This window comes from Lepus europaeus, chromosome 3 (genome assembly GCF_033115175.1).
Source record: "Lepus europaeus isolate LE1 chromosome 3, mLepTim1.pri, whole genome shotgun sequence".
Lineage (NCBI taxonomy): Eukaryota > Metazoa > Chordata > Mammalia > Lagomorpha > Leporidae > Lepus > Lepus europaeus.
The window spans coordinates 5,420,600-5,444,923 of NC_084829.1; the positions used below are offsets into that span (position 1 = coordinate 5,420,600).

At 49.1% G+C, this 24,324-nt stretch overlaps 2 protein-coding genes across 6 annotated transcripts in view; one reads left to right on the forward strand and one right to left on the reverse strand.

Annotated features, from left to right (window-relative positions):
• The window catches only part of LYRM4 (LYR motif containing 4), a 145,662-nt gene extending 136,195 nt beyond the window's left edge, over positions 1-9,467 (reverse strand). Inside the window, exon 1 of the mRNA XM_062184294.1 lies at positions 9,235-9,467. Coding sequence (XP_062040278.1) covers positions 9,235-9,320 — 86 coding nt within the window. The 5' untranslated portion in view covers positions 9,321-9,467. The remainder of the gene's footprint in view (positions 1-9,234) is intronic.
• A 130-nt stretch (positions 9,468-9,597) lies between these two features.
• FARS2 (phenylalanyl-tRNA synthetase 2, mitochondrial) overlaps positions 9,598-24,324 on the forward strand; it is a 483,127-nt gene continuing 468,400 nt past the window's right edge. The window contains exon 1 of one of the 5 annotated variants that reach the window (XM_062184260.1): positions 9,598-9,701. The gene's annotated coding sequence lies outside the window, so the exon portion shown is untranslated. The other 4 variants (XM_062184275.1, XM_062184252.1, XM_062184281.1 and 1 more) reach the window with 4 other exon arrangements.

The following is a 24,324-nucleotide window of genomic DNA, read 5'->3' on the forward strand; positions in this document are numbered from 1 at the left end:
GGTGCCCATACTGGATATCGGCGCTGCAGGCGGTGGCCTAACCCAGTCACCACTGCTCCATAACCTCCAGTGGGCTTTCAGGTCAGGCCACGTGTCCCTCCTCTACCTGCTCCCACAGGGATCTTGTTAATCCTTCTGTCTGTTCACCGCTACCACACTGTTACAAACTGTGAGCTCACACCAGAGCTCATGTTGGAGCACCGATTTCCGTTCCCACTCCTTGGTAATGCCTCTAGGAAGGCAAGAGATGACGCCCAAGTGCTTGGCCCCTGCATCCATATGGGAGACCCGGAAGAGGCTCCTGGCTCCCACGCTTGGGATCAGCTCAGCTCCGGCCTCGGTGGCTATTTGGGGAGTGAACCAGCAGATGGAAGATCTTTCTGTCTCTCCCTCTGTCTGTTAACTCTTGTCTTTCAAATACATAAATAACAAAAACCAAACAAGAAAAGATGTTTAAGCACAATTTGCATAAAAAGACCAGTATTTTCCCACTGCAACGGAGAATAAAAATACTTTAGATGAAGAAAATTCTACTTACTTATAATCGTGTTTTGTGGTTTAATGTTGCCCTCTCTTTCTTATATTCTCTACCTTTATTTTCTCTTAGCTTTGATTCCTTCATTTATTAGTTTTTAATTATAGAAATTATTTTTATTGTACATATTTTTATGACTTCTAAAAATGCTTTTGTGGACAAGGTGAATATACAGAGTAAGTACAAAGTGAAAACTCTTGTAAACGAAAACCAATAAATCAGCAATGATGAAGACACCCAATGCTTTTTAAAGACAATTAAAAAGAACACATTATCTTTTTCATCTCAAAACTTAGGCTGCTAAATATGAGGCTGAATATCTTAAGCATTTTCTTCTCTAATTGTACAACTTTCACTTACTTTTCAAAATCACTGTTATTCAATATGGTAGAATTTAGTAACTATAAAGAAAAAAAAAAAGATTTTTAGAAACCCCAAGCACATGAATGATAATGAATAATCAACCTTTCAGAAGTCTGAGGTATGGGATTGCCTCCAGTTGCCTGTGGGGCATTGTACAGGGGTCACACACCACAGTTCTTTCTAACAAATTGCCACAGGCTACACATGAGCCCAACGGTGTAAATTCAGAACAAATGTTAAGACTTAATTTGGGAAGAACTTAGAACATTTAACAAAGCAATCTTTTCCTCTTTTATTTTCCCCTTCCTTTACTATGCTCTTACATATCTCATAACAAGAAAGAGAAAACAGTTTTTCAAAGAGATGTATGATCTGCTCAACATTTCACAGCGAGCAGAACTCTTGTGTGGCTGCTCAGCACAGAATTCTATGTGTTCTTCAATACCTCACAACATACCCCTGCACTAACAACATTATCTCAAGTCATAAAAGATGGAAAACAGATTTTTTTAAAATCTGGGGGTAAATGCCCCAGTAATCTTGTTAGAAATACACCAGTTAGCTGGGGTCAGCCTCGAGCGGCAGGAGGTTAAGTCACTGCTTGCGATGCCAGCATCCCACATCAAAACGTCAGAGTCCTGGACTCTCCACTTCTGATCCTGCTTCCTGCTAATGTGCCTGGGACAGCAGCACATGACGGCCTAAGTACCTGGGCCCCACACACCTGTGTGGGAGACCTGGATGGAGCTCCAGGCTCCTGGCTTCAGCCTGGCCAAGCCCTGGCTTTGCAGCCATTTGGGGGAGTGAACCAGCAGACAGAAGGTCTACCTCTGCCATTCTGCCTTTCAAATACATACATAAACCTTAAAAAAACAAAAAAAAACAGTAAGCAAAGTATATCTGATGGCTGCCGGTAAGCTGTCTGGCCCAGGTGATGCCTGTGCAGCTCTGAACTGAGTCAAGGGGATACAACTGAAAAGCAACAGTTGGAAGAAATTTTCTACGCATCAGCACTTTCTGATTAAAGGGAGGTTTTAGTTTTGAGGACAGAACAGAGATTTTTCCAGGGGCGCAGAGTTGGAGTTAACATTCACTGAAACAATGGCATGCTTAAGGATGTTAAGTATTTAAATAAGAGATTATAAAAAATTAAAAATGAAAGAGGGTAGGCCTTGAGGTTTGAAAGAAATCACTGTAATACTATTTTTTAAAGATTTTAGTGACATGTGACGGCTATCATTATGATGAGAAGTCACAGCAAACCCACTGCATCCTGTCAATCTCCACTGTTTGGGTACTACTTCAATTACACGTTTCGTCTCTAAGTTTCATGAGCTGCCTTAAACTCCCACGGACATGTCCTACGCCCACCCACACGACAGTCCTCTCAGAGCAGGGCCATGTGTCTCTATTCTGTCTATGCCCAGGTGCTGGTGCAGTGTACACACACACACACACACACACGAGGTTTTCAAAGATTAGGAACAAACTGATCTGCCCATCTGTTCCAAGGGGGAAGAATACTGGGCATTAAGGCCTCAGTGTAGCTGCCCTGTTTTCAAAAGTGTAAGGTGCCTGGGGGTTAACAGTATTCATACCAGGCTGGTGCTATTCGTATCCGTGTGTTCTGCAGCGGCCAGGGGCACACAGGGCAGACGCGGCAGTCACAGATAGAAGATCTACGGCTTTGTGCACAGCAGGTTAAGCTGCACCTGTGAGATCCGCATCCCATACTGCAGTGCGGTTTTGAGTCCAGACTGCTCCACTTCTGATCCGGCTCCCTGCTAATGTGTCTGGGAAAGCAGCGCAAGATGGCTCACGCACATGCATCCCTGCCACCCGTGTGAGCAGTCTGGCTGGTGTTCCAGGTCCTGGCTTCAGCCTGACCCAGCCACGGATCGGCCCCAGCTATCATGGCCATTTGGGGAGTGAACCAGCAGGTGGAAGAGATCTCTCTCTCTCCCTCTGTCACTTTGCCTTTAAATAACAACAACGATTACAAAACGACGACTTGCAATAACAAATACAGGTACATGTGAAGGAAACTGGGGGGAGGGGGCACAGTTAATGCTTTCTCTAGGAGCTCAAGGTTCCGAGTCCTTGGCTTGTGGCTTAGCTTGGACTGCAACTGGCAATTTACTAAAGAGAAGACTTCTCAACGTGAGTGATTATTTAGTCCCTTCACTAGGACTGTGACCAGAGCCTTCAATAGTGTTTCACTCTATCGTACAGTAAATGGTAACTGAGACCCGATACTGATCAACTCCTAATTACAGCATTCATGCACCCAAATAGCCTGTCTGGCCACTTCAGCTGTAGAAAGAACTGTGAAGATAAATATCCTTGGGTTCCGAAGGCTGAGTGAGAGGGCGCATGTGTTGTAGGAAGCGTCCATGCAGAGGGAGGGGCCCCGGAAGAGGCAGTGCCCTGGTTCGCACTGTGGCTTCCCAGTTCTGAGCGCTTAGTCATGCACTGCTCCTTTCTATGCCTCACTGGCTTTCCCAGCTGTTTTACTACTTACTGGAGATTTCCCCCAGGATTTAACAAGCTCTGATAGACGGGCTGGTATCCTATTACAGAGCTCAGTCCTGAATGGTCCACTTCCAATCCAGCTCCCTGCTAATGCTCCTAGGAAGGCAGCAGATGGTGGCCCACGTACTAGGGCCCCAGACGCTCACTTAGGAGACCTAGATGGAGTTCCTGAGCTTCTGGCTTTGGTCTGACCTAGACCCAGTTATTGTGGCCATCTGGGGAGTGAACCAGTGGATGAAGACCTCTCTGTCACTCTGTCCGACAGAGCTCAATGCAATGTGTCTGCCACAGCGCCATACATCTGGTTCTGACACACCCCTTGCATTTCCCTTCCACACGGTCTGTCTTTGCCTGGAGTTGCTCCTCCAATCCACGCCCTGGCCTCATCCGTGGCAGACACAGGCCGCTGGCTGACCCCAGATCATCCTCATCTCTCAGCCGTCTTCCACCAGAGAGGGGAGAAGAGCCGTATCCTAGTTTTCCAATCCTTTGTCCAGTTAGTGGTACAAACGTTAAGAGCTTCGGTCATTTAGACAAAACCGGAAACGTGCTGGGACGCACCTGCTTCAGCTCACTCTTTCCTGATCTACAACGCACACACAGGCTACCCTGTCTTTGTTTCCTCTTCCTGCCTTGGAGAAACGCAGGCTACCTGGAGCTTCCACATCTACGAGCAGCCAGCAGGCACAAGTCCAAGACAAGACACACGGACACCGTGACGGCACAAGCTGCGAAGTCGGCCCTGGCAGCTACGCACCTCCGGAGCTTTTCCGTCTTTTTCTTTCCTTAACGATATATTTATTTGAAAGTCAGAGTTACAGAGAGAGGGAGAGAGAATCTTCCATCTGCCGGTTCATTCCCCACATGGCTACAACAGCCAGGGCTGGGCCAGTCTGAAGCCAGGAGCCAGGAGCTCCATCCAGGCCTCTCACATGGGTTGACATGGGCCCAAGCACAAGGGCCATCTTCTGCTGCTTTCCCCAGGACATGAGCAGGGAGCTGGACAGTAAATGGAGCAGCCGGGACTGCAGCCAGTGCCCACAGGCGATGCTGGCATCGCAGGCAGCGACTTAACCTGCTATCCCACAGCGCCAGCTCCCAGACCTTTTCTATGTGAGGGCAAACCGAGATTTGCTTAAGCACCGTGTAGGGTTTCCTGTTACTTGAGGTCAAAGCGTTCCCAGGGCTTGGCATCATGTTGGAATTAGAGTTAGGAACCTAAATGTTCTTCCTAGAGATTTCATCCAACATCAAGGTCTTGCTCCACTCACAGTGACTCCACCTGCCGTTTGCCCACGCTGTGCCAAGCACCACTCTAATGAAATACTTGACACGTAGAAATTCATTTCAACGTCACCTCCTTATGAGACGGAGAAAATATCGCTACTGTTTCATAGATTGATTTTATAAAGAAAGCGCACACTGGAGCTAGCGTTAAGCCACCGCCTACGGCACCCACCTCATATACCGCAGCACTGGTTTGGTTTGAGGACTGGCTACTCCGTTTCTGATCCAGCTCCCTGCTAAGGCACCGGGGAAAAGCAGCAGAAGATGGCCCCTGCCACCCACGTGGGAGACCCGGATGGAGTTCCTGGTTCTCGGCCTTGGCCTGGCCCACGCAGGCCATTTGGGGAGTGAACCAGGGGGAGGAAGCTTCCTTTTCTGTCTCTCGCTGTCACCGTGCCTTTCAAGTAAATAAATAAAAGCGAGTGGGCAGCGCTGAGCCTCGGGGCCTGTGGTTAACTGCCCGGGCTGGACATTCCGGCTGGCATCCACATTCAAGTTGTGTTGAGAATGAGCTGCAGAATCTCTACACAGGACTGGCAGCCTCTGTATTCTCTCTGTCCCTTAGTGGCACAGTTGTTACACGTAGCTTAGCCTCTGGCTTCACCACAACCTGGACGCCAGGCCAGGGCAGAGGTGGGAACGCGTCTGCTGCCGAGGGCCGTTTGGATGTTTATAACATTGTCTGAGGGCCACGCTAAATTACCAACTCAAAAACCAGCCTGCTGTACATCGACTGAATTGCCAGCCCTGCTGGCGGCGGCGTGGCAGGGCCAGCCCAAACCGTCCCACGGGCCTTACGTGGCCTGCGGTCAGGACATGTCTCACGCTGGTTCTAGCGGCTGCTTGGATTTTCCTCTTCATTCCTGAATCCAGCCATCTGAATTCTAACCATGCTATCTTCTCATTATCGATCAAGTGTCTGTGTTTCCCGTTGTCTCCAATCCCTTTGGCTCCCCCCCAACTCCTATCCTCATTAGGGCCCTACCGCCTCCTGCACACTGGAGCAATCACCTCTACGTGGTGTCCTTGCTCCTGCCTCCTCACAGTGAGCGTCCACACCGCTGCCAGAGAGACTGGGAATGCAAGGGGAGCCCTCCAGGGGCGGCTTACGAGCTCAGTGACCTAGTCGGGGTTCCCGTTCTTTTCAGCATGGCCCACAGGCCCAGGTACACACGCCCCCTTCCACCCCATCTCTGCCATGCCCTGAACTGTACTTCACTCTCCAGCAATAACGCACCATGGGCTGTTTTCTGAGCTTTGTGCGTTTGCTCCACTGCCACCCTTAGGGAAGCCTTCCGGACCCCACACCCTGTGCGGGCTTTTACCACGGCCCTTCACGCCGGCTGTGAGCGCCGTCTCTGTATCTCTGTCCCACACCAGTCTGGAAAGCTCTTGCTGGCAGCTGTCCTGCTGAGCCCACGCCTGCCTTTCTCCAGGGCTCCGTCTAGGAGTCAGCAAGGCAGGCTTTACAGAGGGTCTTGGCGAGCGCTCAGGTGGAGCAACACATAACAGTGTCGGGCCCTGTCTGGGCCAGGGGACAGGTGGCGGTGAGGGCTCAGGGGTCGGGGACAGGTTGCGGTGGGGGCTCTGGGGTCAGGGGACGGGTGGCGGTGGGGGCTCTGGGGCCAGGGGCCAGGTGGCGGTGGGGGCTCTGGGCCAGGGGACAGGCGGCAGAGGAGGCTCTGGGTCAGGGGACAGGTGGCGGTGGGGGCTCTGGGGTTGGGGACAGGCGGCGGCAGAGGGGGCTCTGGGGTCAGGGGACAGGCGGCGGTGGGGGCTCCGGGGTCGGGGACAGGCGGCAGAGGGGGCTCTGCGATGGGACGAATCGGGAAAGCCGTGTCCACAGAAGGCCTCGGCAGCAGAGGAGGAACAACAGTGACTGAGGCATGCCAGGTGGGAGGGAACTTGCAACGGTGTGGAGGCCAAGACCACGCAGGGTCGTGACGGCGGGCAGGGTGCACCATACACGCTCTGGGCTGGCGACTGGAGAGGCAGATACAGTGCGTGCTGTTAAAATGCAGCCTCTAACGGCTCTGACAGAAGCTGTCCACATTCTTTCCTCACTGTAGTTATGGTCGTTCCAACATTTCCACATCTAAATAAATAAATAAATACTTGACGGTGGCGGGTGGAGGAGGTGAGAGATCCCTGCCCAAATGCCTGCAAGAGCTGGGACCTGGGAGCTGGGGACTGACATTAGTCCTGCCTCGTGGTTGGCAGGGGCTCAGCTACTTGACCTATCATCTGCCACCTCCCAGGGTGAGCATTTGCAGGAATCTCGAACTGGCAGGAGAGGCAGGACTCCCACCCACTCACTCCATGGTACGAGAGCGTCGTCCCAAGCTGCATCTTAACCAAACGTCCATCTGCAGCCAACTCTGGACTGCTTATCCTGCACTGTGCAACTTTTAGGATTCTTAACTTCCCCGTGCCTCTGTTCCCTTAATGGGTCATAGAAACAGTACCTATCAAAGACTTGCTGTCAAAAATGAACGTTACTAGATACCAGGAATATAAAGTTAATAGGGGCGCCCAGAAGTGATCGGTGGGAGTCGCTGACTTCACGACAGTGACAAACGGCTGCTGAGGTCAGAGAGGAGCAGAGGGGGCAATCCTCGAAGCCGCAAGGGCACAGTCTTAATATAAAGGACACATCTTGAATCAAATATAATTTGTCCTGGGAGATGTCACTAGCAGGATGCCACCCACATGGGACACCTGCAGGAAGCTCCTGGCTTCTGGCTTCAGCCGGCCCGACCCTGTGTGATGGCCATCTGGGGAGTGAAAGGGCAGATGGAAGAACCCCTCTGTCTCTCCCTCCCTAGAACTCTGACTTAAAAAAAAAAAATCAGTGGGAGGTCCTCAGTGATTGTCTAGAGCAAGGGTCACATTTCAGAAACCCCAGAGGGGAAAGCACACAGGCTGAGTGACTTGTCCCCGAGGCTCCTACTTGCCTGGGCTCTTGGGTGCACCCCTCTGTGTCCACCTGGTCCATGTCAACAGTAAGGTGATGCCCAGTCCTTGGTTATTCTAAATTTAATGACAAAATATCTTCTCCCAGGCTGCGGTGAAGACGACAGCTTCCCACTTACTAGCACATCTACTTTTTAAAGCCAGGAGCCTGGAATGCCAGCCGGGTCTCCCATGTGGGTGGCGGGATCTCAAGCACTTGGGCCGTCTTCTGCTGCTTTCCTAGGCACATTAGCAGGGAGCTGTACTGGAAGTAGAGCAGCCAGGATTTGAACCGGTGCCCGTATGGGATGCTGGCTTCACAGCGGGTGGCTTAACCTGCTGCACAATGCAGACCCCCTTACTTGGCATATTTTGAGCGCCCCCTCAACAGGCTTGGTGAAGTACTTGGTACTAGGTGTTTGGTTAGTTTGTGCCAGTATGCTTGGTGTTTACAGCCCTCATGCTGCAAAGCCTAAGTCATTCCGTGTAGTGGAGCTCTCCCGTGGGATGCTTCTTTAACCACCACTGGTGTGGCCCAGCTGCTAGTGCCACGTCTGCAGGAGGCGGGTTTCTGGTCATGCGAGGGAGAGGCCTGCAAGGCTCAGGGCTGTCCCGACAGGAGGCCTTCCACTTCTGGCAGCCAGCAGCCCAGAGGGCCTTCCTCACCCCCTCTGCCCCAGTGACACCTACAGGGAGCCTAGCTGCTCCAGGCAGATTCCTGCTCTTGGGAATCTGCTCCAACCCAGAGAGGACGGGGCTTCCTACAGGCAGCGCACCTGAGTAACAGGGTGGGTGGGAAGCCATAAAGTGGAAACTGGTCCCGGGGTAGAGGAAACATCTGTAAAGAGTAGGCGTTAGGGGGCTCACAACCGAGCAGAGTGTCAGAGCCCAGAGCGAGCTTAGATTCTCATTCACGTGGCGTGAAGGCCCTGTAAGAGGGACCCCTGTCCCAGGCACACAAACTCATCTCCAGGAACCCTGAGACCCCCTCCCCTACTCTCCCTCCTGTGTAACGGGTCCCCATTTGCCAGGCCCCCAGTGGTATGGATTTGAATCTTGCAACCGAAGGAGCGAATCAAGATACCTAAGCCGGTTAAAGGGAGCGCCGGGACCAGCCTCCAGCTGCGGCCACGTGCTATCAACTGGCCACTTCCACCCTGGCCACTTTCCTACCCCTGGGCCCTTCAGAAAGCTCACGGGAAAATAGAACTAAAAGGTTGACAACTTATCCGGGGGCAGTCACTTGAAAACCAAGCCATGACTTTTTTTCTTTTTTTTCCAGGTCGTGCATTTTGAAGACCCCCGCGCCCGCAGCGCACTGGTCCAGTCTTCACCACCTGCAGCGCGCGCGTCCAGCGCCCACACCTGGCCCTGACCTTGTGCCCAAGACACGAGCCAGCTGCGAATCTCGCCGGGGCGCCAGGACACCACACTCGGGCAGGGCGTCCCGCTCTCCCCGGGCGTTGCGGAGCCCTCGGCGGGGGCTCCCCGACCCCCAGGGGCTCTGGGTGGGGGGGACACCCGCGCCTCCAGCCCTCCCCGGCCCCCGCCGCCCGCCGGGTCACCTGTAGTTGTAGGCGCTGAAATGCTTGCTCTCTCTCAGCATCGCCCGGTACAGATCTAACACTTGTGCGCGGCTGGAGGCTGCCATTTTGGATTAAAAAAAAAAAAATACGAATACACGGGTCCTCCTAGCGGAGGTCCGAGTGGAGCCCGAGCCACGGAGCTGCAGCGTGCGCGACAGCCACGGAGCAGGCACAACGCGGCGGGCCGGGCCTGGGCGGGCACCGCCTGGGAGGCGGGCGCAGGCAGGGCTTCGGGCACCTAAGGGGCGGCGCCCGCGCCTCGTCCCGGGCGCTCCGGGGCCCGGCGGCGGGCGGGAAGGCGGCCGCCTGCGGGGCTAGACTAGGCCTTGGGAATGGAGAGCCGGGGCCGCCTTAGCGCCGAGCCACGCTCCTCGGGGCAGGAAGTCGGAGGCTCGAGTCCTGAGGGCGCGCAGCCCGACCCCGGGGCGCCTTCGCGAACCGGCCGGGTGCGTGGCGGCGACATTTGCGTCCCGGGGCGCAGGGCCCGGTCGCAGCGGCAGGCGCGCTGAGGGCCGCGTTGCCCCGGTAACCGAGCGCTCGCCGCGCCGCCGCCGCCCCACCCCCGCCGCCGGGGGCTGCCCTCCGCGCTGCCTGACACGCGGTGCAGATTTCGCGGGAGATTTGACTTCGGCCGAGCCCGGTCGGCGAGCCTGGTTGTCAAGGCGTTCACTGGGCGGGGAGAGTGCGGCGGGATGGGCGTGGAGGTGGCAGGCTGGGTGGTGGCGGCTGCCTTGGCGATCCGGCTCCGCTCGGGGCAGCCTCCCTCGGGGCCTCTAGACAAGGCCCCCTCTCCGACAAAATGGCGGCGCCCAGCCTGCACGGGCGCCCCTGCGTTTGGGCATCAGCCGGTTACCGGTGAGAGTGGGCGATCCGCCGCGCTTCTCATTTGAACTCTCACGGCTCTGGGTTTCCCGGGGGAGCTGTGGGTGAGTGCCCGTCTCGCTGCCGCGTCGGGGTGTGACATGGGGCCGTAGGTGTAGGAACGAGTTTACTTTTGGACGTATGGTTTCACATTTCCGGGACGTTGCTGGGGGCTGGTGTTTTTTTTTTTTTTTTTAAACTTTGATGTCTAGAGTCCTCGGAAATTTGTAATTTAATAAATGCATTAGGAAGGCGAGGCAGCTGGACTGTAGACGCCGGTGCGTAATTGGGGCTGCGGGCACTTTGTTGGGGTCGTTTGGCGCCCCAGGGGAGAGGCTGAGCCGGTCTTCTCCCGTGGGTTTATCTCAGAAGACTGAACTTTGCCGAGCCGCCTCGTGACGTGGTGGACCAAGTTGCGCCTTCTGGTCCTTGTGCTCGAGACGGGACGAAGGGAATCCTGAGCCAGGTGTTGTGGTTGCAAAGCACTTTCCTCTTCCGGAATCTTTATATAATCCTCGTTAGGAAGAGCCACAGCCTTCTGCGCGCGAAAGACAGCAAGCAGGATCTTCGAACGTGAAAACCAGGTTTGCACGGACATCCGTCTGTGCAGTCACGGAGCCTTGGTTGTGTTCGCATCTGTCTGTGTTTCTGCGCTTTAAACCACACTTGCTCTGTGCAGCAGCAACTTTGTCTTTGCAGAAAACACCTGTTTGACTTCTCCATACTCTGGCGTATTTGCAGCCTTGGGTCCTTGCCCCAAGTCCTGATGCAATGGCATTGTTTCAGAGGGCGGGTAAAATATACTTCCATTAAAAACCTTTTAAGCCTCTTGTCTGATTTAAGTTTTCAGACATCTAGGCGTCTCACAGCAGGCTTCTGTTTTTGTTTTTAAAACATGCTAGCAAAACTGTCAGGCCACTGCCTCAGGTAAGAGGCAAGAGCTTTTAATAATTGTTTTCCTTTAGGCGTTTCTCAAAGGATCCAGGACGAAGTAGATGGAATAAGGCCCAGACCTATTACCTCTTAGGATACGCTGTTGTGTGTTGATGCTATAAAATAAGTGACAACTGGGAAAAACTGCACCAGTAATGTAAGTTACGGATCAAGCTAACCATCACACTGAGAAGGAAAAACAGAATAATTTTGGTTTCCTTAAAAGTGGTGGAGGTTACATTGTTATCTTTTGCTTTCATCTGAAAGTAAGATTTGAGTAAACTCTTCTTACAGTTGCTTTATTTATGCCTAATCATCCGTGAATTCAGTGACTAATACATGTAGTGTACTAAATGGCCTTTGTGGTGATGAGAGTTGTCTAAAGAAAGACATAATGTTTACATTATTTGGGGAGCCTGGGTCACCTGTGAGCACAGAGAGGTTGAGCCTAGCAAAGTGACAGCTTTCCAGTGCTGAATTTGTGGGACACCGTGCATTCGGAATAGGTGGCTGCACTGGGCCCACAGACCAAACCAATGAAGATTTAATCGCAGTAAATGAACTGGGATTGGTTGTAGGAGGCCCGTGTAGCCACTTACTGCTTAGGCTGAAGCCTGTTGAGTTGTGTGTTGATTGACTAAGCTGCAGCAGAGGTGAGTTGTGTTCTCTGCTCCTCTTCGTTTTCTATAAATGTCCCATCAGATGGTTGGTGGAGTTCTCGGAGGTTGCTGTGGTTCTGGGAGCTACCCAATTTGAGAATCGTTTTGTCCTGTTATTTTTTGGTTTTCTTAACCTCACTCTACTGAATTTAGTTAGCCTAAAAAATTTCCCCTTTAAAACCAGTTAATACTATGCTTTACAAAAGTGTTTAACTTGAAACGATTTACTGGTGTGTTGGCTATCATTGTCTTGAAAAAATAAAAGATGCATTCTGAAGCGAAATCTGTATTTCTGTGTATCTTCATTGCAGAGGCAACTATCTTTATTTTTCAAGCAAAAAGTCTGTTTGAGATTGTAGATAGCGTTGGGCCAGGAGCTGAGGCTGGACCTTACTCGTATGTCCTTTAATGTACCTCTTATTCTGAGCTGGGGTTTTGCTTGGGTAATAACCATCAACTAAGGGGTAACCACCCACTATGACCCAGGCCTGAAAATGTGAAAAGTTCCGTAATTCTCAGTTGTCCATGGTTCTCAGCAGCCTGTTCTTCACCTACGTAGGTCCATGTGTCAGCTTACATAAAAGATAGCTTTGTCAGTAAACCCTTACACTGTTAGGAATTTCTCTAACCATAATAAGCAGCGGTTTAACGTTCAGCTTAATTACCAAAATGACATGGAAAGGAAATGTTGTCTGGAAGAAGTAACTCCTGGTACTACACAGAAGCTATCCTGCCCCTGCGTGGATCTGGATCTTCACTGCAAACTTGTTTCTGCTGATCTTCCATGTTGACAGACTGTAGAGCTGGAAGAGACCTCACAGAGAGACTCACTGGCTCCCACAGCTGAGCAAGCTGCAGCTCCTCCCTCCTCCGGGCAGCACTCACTGCACATTTAGAGTGCCAGCTGTTACGTCAGATGATGTAGTTACATTGATGAGCATGTGGGGAACTAGGTAAACGATAATTTATTGTTGACAGGTGCTTTGATCATGGCGCTATTTCAGAATATCAAGGGAGTACAAAAGAGACCTTCAACCAGGACTTTGCCCGAAACCAAAGCTTTCCGCTTAGAAGATTTTTCCAGGATAGATAGGTGAAGCCAGGTGAACGATGTGTAAGTTAGAGATTGCAGTGTTTATTCAGAGCATGGGGGCTTGAGAAAGTACCCTCTGTCCAGGGGATTCCGAGTGGTTTGGAATGACAAGAGGTCCATCCCTGGTGTCTGGGAGCATGGCTGAGACCCAGCCGTCAGACATTCTACGACATTCTACACCGTGGACAATTTGCTGGGTGGTCTAGGAAACACTGACCTGGAGGAATTGGGGTGGGGTGGGGGACTTTTATGCATCTGTTTGTGTTGGGCTTAAGAGGATTTGGGGTTGAGCTGGCCTGTAGAGGAATGGGAGGATCCAGTTGTGTGGGTTTTTGGGGGGGCAGGACAGCTACTGCGAGAGGAAGTTGCCCTATACCTGGGAAAGGGTAAAGGAGAGCCTGAGTGAGGGTTAGGGAATGATAGTCGTGATCAAGAGAACCCTGGGAGGGGTCCATGCAGGCCTGGAGGACTCGTGAGGGTGAGAGCAGGGAGGTCCAGGGCATGGGAACTAGGGGACTTCAAAAAGCTCATAGGAAATGGAAGTAGAAGCAAGTTTGTTTTGGTGCCAACATTTAAACATTTGTTAAAATTGTTTAGTAGAGGGAGAGTGCTGCTGTCTACTGGTTGACTTCCTGAACGCCTGCGACAGCTGAGGCTGGGTCTGGCTGAAGCCAGGAGCTGAAAACCCTAGTCTAGGCCTGGGGCTCCCACATGACTGGCAGGGGCCCAACTCCTTGTCATCACCTGCCGCTTCCCAGGCTGCGGATTGGCCGGAAGCTGAAGTGGAGAGCAGAGCTGAGACATGAGCCAGGACCTCTGCCATGGGGTGCAGGTGTCCCAGCAGGTCCTTAACTGCCCAGCCAAACACCCTTCCCTCTATCGTCCCACCCCCACCCCTCATTTAAAAATCTATGCATGGCCTGTGCTGTGGCTCACTAGGCTAACCCAACCCCTGCGGCGCCGGTACTCCGGGTTCTAGTCCTGGTCGGGGCGCCAGTTCTGCCCCGGTTGCTCCTCTGGAAGTAAGTGGAGGATGTCCCAGGTGCTTGGGCCCTGCACCCGAATGAGAAACCAGGAGGAAGCACCTGGCTCCTGGCTTCAGATAGGCGCAGTGCGCCAGCGGCCATTTCAGGGGTGAACCAATGGAAGGAAGACCTTTCTCTCTGTCTCTCTGTAACTCTGCCTGTCAAAAAAAAAATCTATGCGTAATTTTTCTGTAATAAGCATTTTCTATCACTTTTGAAGATCCCTGTGTTATGCAAAGGCTGAGTTCTTTGATGCTTTCCCTTAACCCTTCCCTTACTTGGTGGGAAGGCTGTTATCTCCATATCAAGAAAGGGAGAGTGGGAGGGTGGTGGTTCAGCTCAGGATGGGTTGCTGGGGCTGGGCATTGGCCCTAGGTAGGGTCTATCTGCCCAGAGTGCAATGCAGCATTGAGAATGTCTTTAGTGCCAACTTCAGGAGTATGTAGTTTATTCATAGTTCTTGAATAACTGCATTTTAGCCATACTTGAATTTTAGTTTAATTGGATTCTCACATATTTGTAAAGCTAACTGGTTGATTTAGGAAATATTCAGAAGATCTCAAATGTCGATTTTTTGATGCTAGCTTTTGCGTGTGTGTGTGTGTGTGTGTTTAGCTTGTCTTTGAAAAGACTTGGTACCTTTCTAAAATTTTTTTTAAAGATTTATTTTATTTACTTGAAAGGCAGAGTTAACAGAGGGAGGGAGAGACAGAGAAAGAGATCTTCCATCTGCTGGTTCACTTCCTCTGCTGGTTCACTTCCCAAATGGTCACAACAGCCAGACTGAAGCCAGGAGCCGGGGACATCTTCTGGGTCTCCCATGTGGAGGTGGAGGTGGAGGTCCACAGATCTGGGTCATCTTCTGCTGCTTTCTCAGGCACATAAGCAGGGAGCTGGATTGGAAGTGGAGCAGCTGGGACTTGAACTGGTGCCGATATGGGATGCTGGCATCTCAGGCAGCCGCTTCACCTGTTGTGGCATAGTACCTGCCCCAACTTGGTGCCTTTTTCAAGTTCTCTGTGTACCTGTGTCACACATGTGGATGTGTGACATTTCCTCTTGGGATCCTCTGAGACTCACATTTCTGTGGAAGTGCTTTCAAATACACGTAGGGCAACTGTCCCGTGTCTTGAGGAATTGAGAAAGCCATGAATATATATGCAGCAGCATGTAGATATTCTAGCTTTATTGATTGGAGGTTGAGTTCCTTCACTTGGCAATTGATTTGGTATACATTATATCAAGTGTCATTTAGTTCTTTAGGATTTTTCTTTCCCAAGCCAAATCTTTTCTTTTTAACGGAAAGAAGCAAACCTCCACCAACCTGGGAGTTCTTTCCCACTGCCATTTGTGGTAATATTCTGTTAGAGATCACCTTCAGTCCTTTTGTCTTTTTTCGAGGGCTTGGCTGTTTTCATTTTTTCCGTTATGTTTCTGCACGACCTGTTAGATTTGCTGCATGTGATGATGATGGTGGTAGCTTTTATTTATTTAGAGTTTCTTTTCTTTCTTGTGTTTTAAAGATTATATTTATTTGAAAGGTAGAGTTACAGACAGAGGGAGATACAGAAAGGTCTTCCTTCCACTGATTCACTCCCCAAATGGTGGCAATGGCCAGAACTGTGCCAATTCAAAACCAGAAACCAGGAGCTTCCTCCTGGTCTCCCAAGAGGGTGCAGGGGCCCAAGCACTTGGGCCATCTTTGACTGCTTTCCCAGGCCACAGCAGAGAGCTGGATGGGAAGAGGAGCAGCTGGGACTGGAACCGGCGCCCACATGGGATGCCGGTGCCACAGGCAGAGGATTAACTTGCACCACAGTGCGGGCACCAGAGTTTATTTTCTTCCACAGGAGCTTTGCTGTGCACTTCACTAACATTCTCGCTTTAGTACTTTCTCTAAGGACCAGTTTGAAGTTCTGCTTGACTTGTGTCAATGTGGAGTAAGAACTGCTGTCTCTTGTTGGTTCAGGTCAGTTGGCTGTTCAGAAAACACTTAGGATTTGCAGGCTTGGCTATTTAGGGAAAAGCAGCCGACGTATATTGTACGGTCACTGGAGAAATACTAGGAAATGTGTCGTAAGATATGTAAGACTGAGTTCTGTAACATTAACTAATCTTTCCAAAGGATGATGTATTTTCGAAATTATACTGAAGACCCTTATTAACCGTCAAAGCCATATACAGAATTCATAATGTCTTTTGTATTACATTTTATGTGATATAGTATTTCATAAGTTTTTAATCTAAAAATGTATTTGGATTGAAGCAGTTGAGCTTGGCAACCTCATACTCTGTACGTGTAATTGTGAACTTGAGTATTTAAGAGTATTTAGGGCCTGGCTTGTGTGAAATGGATTACAGCCATGTTGGCAGGCAGTGAAACACAGCTTCGTTAATTAGAATATCGGAGAATCACCTTTATGACAGCCTGAGACTCTGGAGTGTAGGGCGAAGCGCCGTGGAGAAGGGATGAGCTAGAAGACAGTGTAGCAGGCGGCACACGCCTCTTTTGACGTTTGAGGTGAGGCTGTTACCTATCCAGTCCTGGAGCACTTGAAGCAAGGCCTCTGCCTGACCATTTATGACTTTAAGCCCCGTGAAGAGTCCTGTTTGCACTGCTGGTGCTGGGATCCGGGGCTGGTGGGATGGTAAGTGCAGTACGGCTTTCAGGCTGTGAGTGGTGGCCTCCAGGAGCAGCCACACTCGGTCTGGAGACCCCTGCGCTGAGAACCGTGCAGATTCCCTGCCCGCAGAGCTGCAGTTTCCTAAACGTTGTTTTCTGTGCTTTCTGGAGCTGTTTGAAAATGAAGTGTTCATTACCGTTCTGATCCTCAGGTATGTTCTTGATCTGTATGATCTAATGTTGCCACACCACGGATGGTAATTTCTCTGCTGCTGTCCCTGCCAAAACCCTGCAGTACTTTTATTTATTAATTTAAAAGATTCATTTAGAGGCCAGTGCTGTGGCATGGAGGATAAAGCCGCCGCCTGCAGTGCTGGCATCCCATATGGGCACCAGTTCGAGTCCCGGCTGCTCTACTTCTGATCCAGCTCTCCACTAATGCACTGGGAAAGTAGCAGAAGGTGGACCAAGCCCTTGGGCCCCTGAACCCACGTGGGAGACCCAGAAGAAGTTTTATTTATTTATTTGGCAGAAGGTGTTGGCTCCCCCACAAACCATTCTTGTTCCTGACCAACAGAATTGTGATTTTGTTTGATTTCTGGTGTGGGCGTCCACGTGCCTTGTTCCTGGAAACGAATCGTAATGTCTTAGACATCTGTAGTGGTGCTCTTTCATCTTTACCAGATACTTGATTCTTACAGCCAGGAGTAGCCAAGAGACAAAGACTTTGCTCTTTTATTAAAAGAAGTTTTTGCGAAGAAGGACTTGCTTACACTTGCTTCTGGCGTGACGGATGCTTGAACTCTGTAGCCACCTTACAGCGACCAGTGGAAAACGAGGGAAAGGCCAAGAGAACACAGAGACTGCAAGCTAAACCTTGGCTTTCCTGAGCTGCAGGATGAACCCTGTGGCTGGCTGCCTCCAGACTGGTTAACAGGTGCCTTTCTCACTACTCAGCGTCAGCACCACTTCCTCAGGGGAGGGCCCCCCCAATTCCAATTTGAGTGACACCATCTGATTTACAGCTGCTTAAACATGCTATTCCATACCTTTGCCTTTTATGATTTAAAGTTACGTATTTGCCTAATAGTGAATCGTTTGTTTAATGTTGCTTTCTCCCTCAGGGATGTCAGTTTCAGGAAGTCAGGACTGTTTCTATTTGTAGGTACAGCACCTGGTTGTTGCTCCATAAACATTTGTTCAATGAATGAAAGAAAACAAGCTTGAAATCCTTAGATTCTGCACTTTCATCCTCCTGCCACATCACAGCCAATGATTTTACATAATATGTTCACCACAGCACAGACACTGTTTCCTGTTGCTCAGGGTTTAGGTTTAGGTTTTAGACTGTTAGGCTTTAATTTTCTTGACCTCGGTGGAAGATACAGTAGGAGTGGCCTAGTGTAGGTTATTTATGACATATTGTGTCACTGCTTTTAGCAGAATGATCAGTATTTACATATTTTTTTTCTCTTGTGTTGTCAGTTCTCCTAGAATTTTGCATTATTTTATAACAAGCCTTATTGGCACTATTTTTACAACTAAGGAACCTCTGGTGGTGAATAGATTGTCCAATGCTGAGAGCATGGATGTGATTATCATTTTAGTAGGATTTTGTGCTCAGTCACTAGGCCTGTTATTTGAAATTGCATTTGGAATCTGTGTTTTCATTCCCGAAGAATAATCTCAGAAGGAGATCTCTGAATTGACAAAAGTTACTGACTTATAATGGAAATGCTGTAAAATAAATTCTTAGTTTCAGCATGCCATAATCCTAGATTGTTGGTATTAGTTTAACTGTGTCTGGGAGGTTTATTGTGCATTTTTGAAATGATTGTAAATGCTGTTGTAAGACCCCTTAAGCAGGCGTCCCACAAACCGGACCCCAGAAACACAGACTCCACTCCAATCGATGCAAAGGCAAGAGGAAAGTTTATTTCATTTGCAAATGGGCCGTCTCAATAGCACCCTCTAGTGTAGTGCAGAGAGAGAGCGGCCCCGAACAATAGCTTTACGGAGTATTTAAAACTAAAAACCACAGTATTAGCATACTTAATTGTGTTACAATCCTATTGGGCAAGCTACAGGTTACTAGCATTTTATTGGGTAAGTTAATGGTTGCTAGGTAAGGGGCTTGGGATGGGGGTCACGGGCAGTTTCTTCTTATCAGCTGAAGCAAGCAAGGACGAGGATGGCAGTAAAACAGTAAAACCTTGGTATGTCACAAGATAAGGGGTTGGAGGACAACAGGATAAGGGTTGGAGACTTTTCGTTTTTCTTTGTTCTCTAAAAATAACACATGTTTTGCAAGCTTAGCCATTATACAGAAGCAAAAAATGCGGTTAGCGTTAACCTTAGTTTCTCCATTTTGTCTCAGTCACAGAACCTTGTTGTAACTCTTTTCCGGACTCCTGCAAGTGTTATCGCGTGAGACAGTTACACAGAGCAGTTTCACAAGGCAGTTTCCCAAGGTTATTCTGCAGGCAGGTGGAGACACAGTTATCTTAAGGAATGGCTACTGTCAGCAGCCAAACTTTTTAACCCTTGCTAAAATTATTTTAATATTTACTTTTAGCAGGGGTCTTATACTGTATATATGTGATAGTGACGGAGAAAACTTTACCAGGATTTTGTCAATTTGGTTGCATTTCACAGCTATATGATAGATTTTCTGTGTCATTAGAAGTAAGTCACTTGGCGTTTGGTGACCACATAGTTTGCTTGTTTGCTTCTTTCTTTTTTTTTTTTTTTTTTTTTTTTTAGATTTTATTTATTATTTGAAAGGTAGAGTTACAGGTCGAGAGAGAGAGAGCGAGCGAGCGAGCGAGCTTCCATCCATCTGCTGGTTTGCTCCCCAAATGACTGCAACAGCTGGGCTGCTCAGATGTAGAGCTGCGCCCATAGGAGACGCTGGCTTTGCAGGTGGCTGCTTTAAGTATTTCTGCTGAGGCAAGCCCAAACCAGAACGGTCTTGTATAGTCACCCTGTTTCATACGGTAATCTGTGATGGCACTCTTACTCTTCATATCCTCATTTTTTAAGATTTTCCAAAATTAGAGACTTCTCTGTTCTCATAACAAAGCCTTAGATTGTTTAGTTTGCACAGAAGTGGAAATTGTATTGACCAAATATCCGGGGCTATCAAACAGCTTCATTTTACCATCTTTCCCTATGGAATGAACACATCCTTGTCATCTTCTGCCTGCCAGTGGGTTTCATTATTTGTCTGCAGCCCTGGATTCCCAAACCACTGTGGTTCTCTGGGCAGAATGAGAGTGTGGGTGCAGGGTGCAACAACTAGTGTACTGTGCCTTAGGGTTGAAACTCTGTGCATGGTTAGTTGGCTGTTCTACGGTGCAGTGAAAAAGTATTATTATCTTACCAGGAACATCAAAAAGCAGTCGGGCATTTCAGGAGCTTTTAGCAGGGGATTTGCAGGATTTTCAGGTCCTTTTCCCTTTGCAGTTGTACAGCCTGTGATTTGGAAGGGGCAGCAGCCCTACCTTTCCTGGACTGAGGTAGTCATTGGCTGTTAACTCAGTTTGTGTTTCATAAAAATGGGAACCAGTTAAAGTCAGCGCAGTGTGGTCTGGAGTGTCGTGTAAGAATTTTCCTGATGGGTCACAGATGATATTCAGAGTTCCCTACCTCCCCAAATCATTTCTGATTGGCTGTCATTGCAAAAGGCATCTGACAAACCCTCTTATTTGATTCTCATACAATTCAGGAGTGGGGAACCTTTTTCTGGCAAGGGTCATTTGGATATTTATAAAATCACACATAGGCCATACAAAATTATCAACTTAAAAATTAGCCCGCAAGGGGCTGGTGCTGTGGTGCAGTGGGTTAATCCTTTGCCTGCAGCATCAGAATCCCGTATGGGTGCTGGTTCTAGTCCTGCTGCTCCTCTTCCGATTCAGCTCTCTGCTATGGCCTGGGAAAGCAGTCAAAGATGGCCCAAATCCTTGGGTCACTGCGCCCACATGGGAGACCCGGAGAAAGCTCCTGGTTTCGAATCGGCACAGCTCCGGCTGTTGCAGCAAATTAGGGAGTGAACCAGCAGATGGAAGTCTTTCTCTCTCTGCCTCGCCTCTGTGTAACTCTGACTTTCAAATAAATAAATTTTTTTAAAAAAATTAGCCTGCTATAGATTTATTGGATTTCTTTTTTTAATTTTTATTTGAAAGTCAGAGTTACACAGAGAGAAGTAGAGGCAGAAAGAGAGAGAGAGAGGAGGAGAGGTCTTCCATCCAGTAGTTTACTCCCCAGATGGCTGCAACCAATGGAGCTGTGCCAATCCAAAAAGTCTGGAGCCAGGAGCTTCTGGGTCTCCAACCCAGGTACTGCTTTTCCCAGGCCATAGTAGAGAGTTGGATCAGAAGTGGAGCAGCTGGAACTTGAACCAGCGCCCATGTGGGATGCTGGCACTGCAGGCGGCAGCTTTACCCACTATGCCAAGGCGCCGACCCAGGTTTATTGAATTTCAAGTTACACCTGTGGTTGCTTTGACAGGGCCAGACAAATGGTTTTTGCGGACCTGTGTGGCCCCTGAGCTAGAGGTTCCTCATCCCTGTACTAATTGAAGGTAGTAAACGCTATTTTGTTTGGTCTAAATGAAAACAAAAACATACTTCAGCTCCAGGAGTTTAAGTAAGTGGCCTGAGTTCACATGGCAGATTTGATATTTGAATTGAGGACTGCTGCTTCTAAAATGTTCGCATTTTCTGGACTGTGTCATGCCTTATTTGATTGGTGGTTTGAATCCCAAAATGCAGCCATGAAAATCTAAAGAAAAAAAAATTGCGCTTAATTCCTAGTTAGCATCCTCCTACTCTGGGTAAGCATTTTTGCAGCTGATTTAACATTAGTTTTGAAGCCTTTAGTGGTCCGAGAGTTGGGTTATTCTGTATTCTCTTTGGCTTTGGGCTAGAAACAGTACATTTGGTGTGTGGGTGATAGGGAATGATCATTGCTGTGCATACAGTATGCATTGGATGAATATATCCTGCTCTATCAGTAGTCTGAAACATGAACTTTGGTTTTACATCTTGTTAGAATCCCTCCCAACATCTTTTTCAACTTCATTTTCAGTATTTTCTTGCTTTACTGTAGGTTTTGTGATTTTTAGGCTGAGAAATATGAATTTTAAAAGATTTTTGGTCTTTTTACCTCAATTACAGCTGATTTCCAATTTGTGCGCTAGACAGTTTTGTGAGCCACATGGACAAGGGCTTATGGACACCTGTGTGTCAAATTTATTTGTATTTGAAAAGCAGAGAGACAGTGACAGATTGAATGAGGTCATCTACTGGTTCACTTCCCCAAATGCCTGCAACAGCTAGGCTAGGCGAGGATGAAGCCAGGATTCCAGAACTCAGTCTAAGTTTCCCACATGGGTGGGAGGGTTCCAGGTACTTGAGCCACCATCACCTACCTCCAGAGTGCATTAGCAGGAAGATACATCAAAAATGGAGGAGCTGGGACTTGAACCAGGCGCTCCAGTATGGGACAGGGCATCCCAAGCAGTGACTCAACTGCTGTGCAAAATGCCCTCCCCTGCTTTTTCCATAATGAGTTTTATATGAGCTTTTTGCAGACTCCTCAGGTGTATAGTCTCCAATTTTCAAACATACACAGATAGTGTGGTGATTGTAAAAATATGCACTTATTATAAGTTGTGATTCATTAATGTTTTCAAGTACTTTTGCATTTCAGTGGATGCTAGAAGTGAATATATTTCTGATCTTCCTGGGGGATTGGGTTGAATAATTTTTCAGTGTTAAAACTTCTGAGACTAGAATAGCTTGGGAGCCCTTCCTGGGGTCATAACCCGGCAGGATGGTTCTCCCAAGTTAACCATGGAGCTTCAGTCTCTTCCATGGCTACACAGCATGCTTTTACTCTGTTAACATTACTGAAGCATGACTTCTCATCAGTCAGCACTTAGCTGCCTGGGTCCGGCCATTCTTGGCTCCTACACCACTTTATAAAAACAAGCAATCAGTAAGGTACCTGTTTTACTTGTGTTACAGCTCTGATTTTATCTGTGTGTGAATATTTTATTAGCATATGGATGTTGCAATAAATTATTGGATTAACTGCGCTGTGCAAAGGATCCAATAATTTTGTATATAAATCAATAAATATTTGCTAATTGGTCAATATTCAGTGGAATATCCTAGTGCTGTAATTTTTTTTTTTTTTTTAAGATTGATTTATTTTGAGAGAGTTACAGAGAGAGAGGTCTTCCATCTGCTGGTTCACTCCCCAAATGGCTGCAGTGGCTGGAGCCGTGTGGATCCGAAGCCAGCAGCTTCTTCCGGGTCTCCCACGGGGGTGCAGGGACCCAAGGACTTGGGCCATTTTCTGCTGCTTTCCCAAGCCATAGCAGAGAGCTGGATTGGAAGTGAAGCAGCCAGGACTCGAACCAGTACCCAGGTGGGATGCCAGCACTGCAGGCGGCAGCTTTACCTGCTATGCCACAGTGCCGACGCCTAGTGCTGTAGTTTTATGGTTTACCTATGTTGCTTGTTTTACTTCTTTCCCCTCAAGCTTGGTTTCCTTCATTCTGTAAGATTTTCATATTGGCAGGTAAGTAATGGGAACCTTACACTGTATGTGGTTCTCTTCTGCTTGCTCAGTTGTTTTTTCCCTTTGCTTCTCTGATGTTCCTGGGTCACGCACTGTCAGCTCCCATCTGTGTTAAAAAGACCGCTGATGAGTGCAACAGTCCTATAGAAGGAGTGCCCACAGAGGAAGTGCCTGGCTGGGGTTTGGAGTCGGATATATCTTATTGATTGAGCTTCCTCCATAATCTCGATTTTGAGCATTTTGCTTACTATAAGGCTACATTTCTGGTGACTCCCTTTGTTCCCGCTACTCCATGGTTCCTGGCCCACTAAGATTTGCAGTCCATTGGCCTTATCACCTCTTTCTTGTGCAGTAGCCCTCTAGGAATCCTTCCCTCATCCCTCACCTAGCCTAGGTTCTGTGCTCCATGCTTTTCAGTAGCATCCTAATAGTTCTGCTTAGACGACGTAGTTTTCAGTCCTCATCATTTCCCTTCTTTGCTTTGTTGATAGCTTTTGCTCTTGGAACTGATTGAAACTTTCAGCAAGAAACCTGGTGGCTCTGTGTACACCTGGCTACTCCCTGTACATGTGTGTCTGATTTGGCGATGTGGCATGGATAAATTATTACATTGAGCTAGCAAGACTCATGGGATGGCAGTCAAATATAGCTCCCCTCCACTCTCCCTACCCCATGTCCCTTTATAATTGTGTGCACTGGGATCTTCGTTCTTCTCTATGAAACTTAGCTTCTGGCCTCACGGCTCCCCCACCGCTACTCAGGCTCCTGGCAAAGAAGGGTGGTGGTGTCTGGTGGGCTTTCTGTCTTTGCCCACCTTCTCCCCTGAGCCGGCAGTCTACCACTGCCTAGGCCCCTGCCAGGGTGGAAGGCTGGGGAAAACAGCCGAGGAATCCAGAGGTCTGTGCTCGCTGGGCAGCTCGGTAACCGCAGATGTCTGGTGGGCGTTTCCCTGGGTGATCCAGAAGACTCTTCCTGCTCCCCCACCCCCAGCTTCCCGATGTAGGCGACGCTTCTCTGCCCTGGGTCTTCAGGGCCTTCACAGAGCTGTAGGGGAGCAGTGTCTTACTGGTGTCGTCTCTGCCCGGTGCTTTCTCGGACAAGGCGCTCGCTCTCCTGCACTGTGCCAGTCGGCGAGGTGGCGGCCCCGCACAGCCTTCTGCGTTTGCTCTCTTCCCCTGCCTCAGGTTCCCAGTAGTTTCCAGTGCCAGTTGAGGGCACACTCAGCGTCTGCTGCATGCGTGGGGCACACGTCGGCCACTGTCCCCGGACCACTTCTTGAGCTAA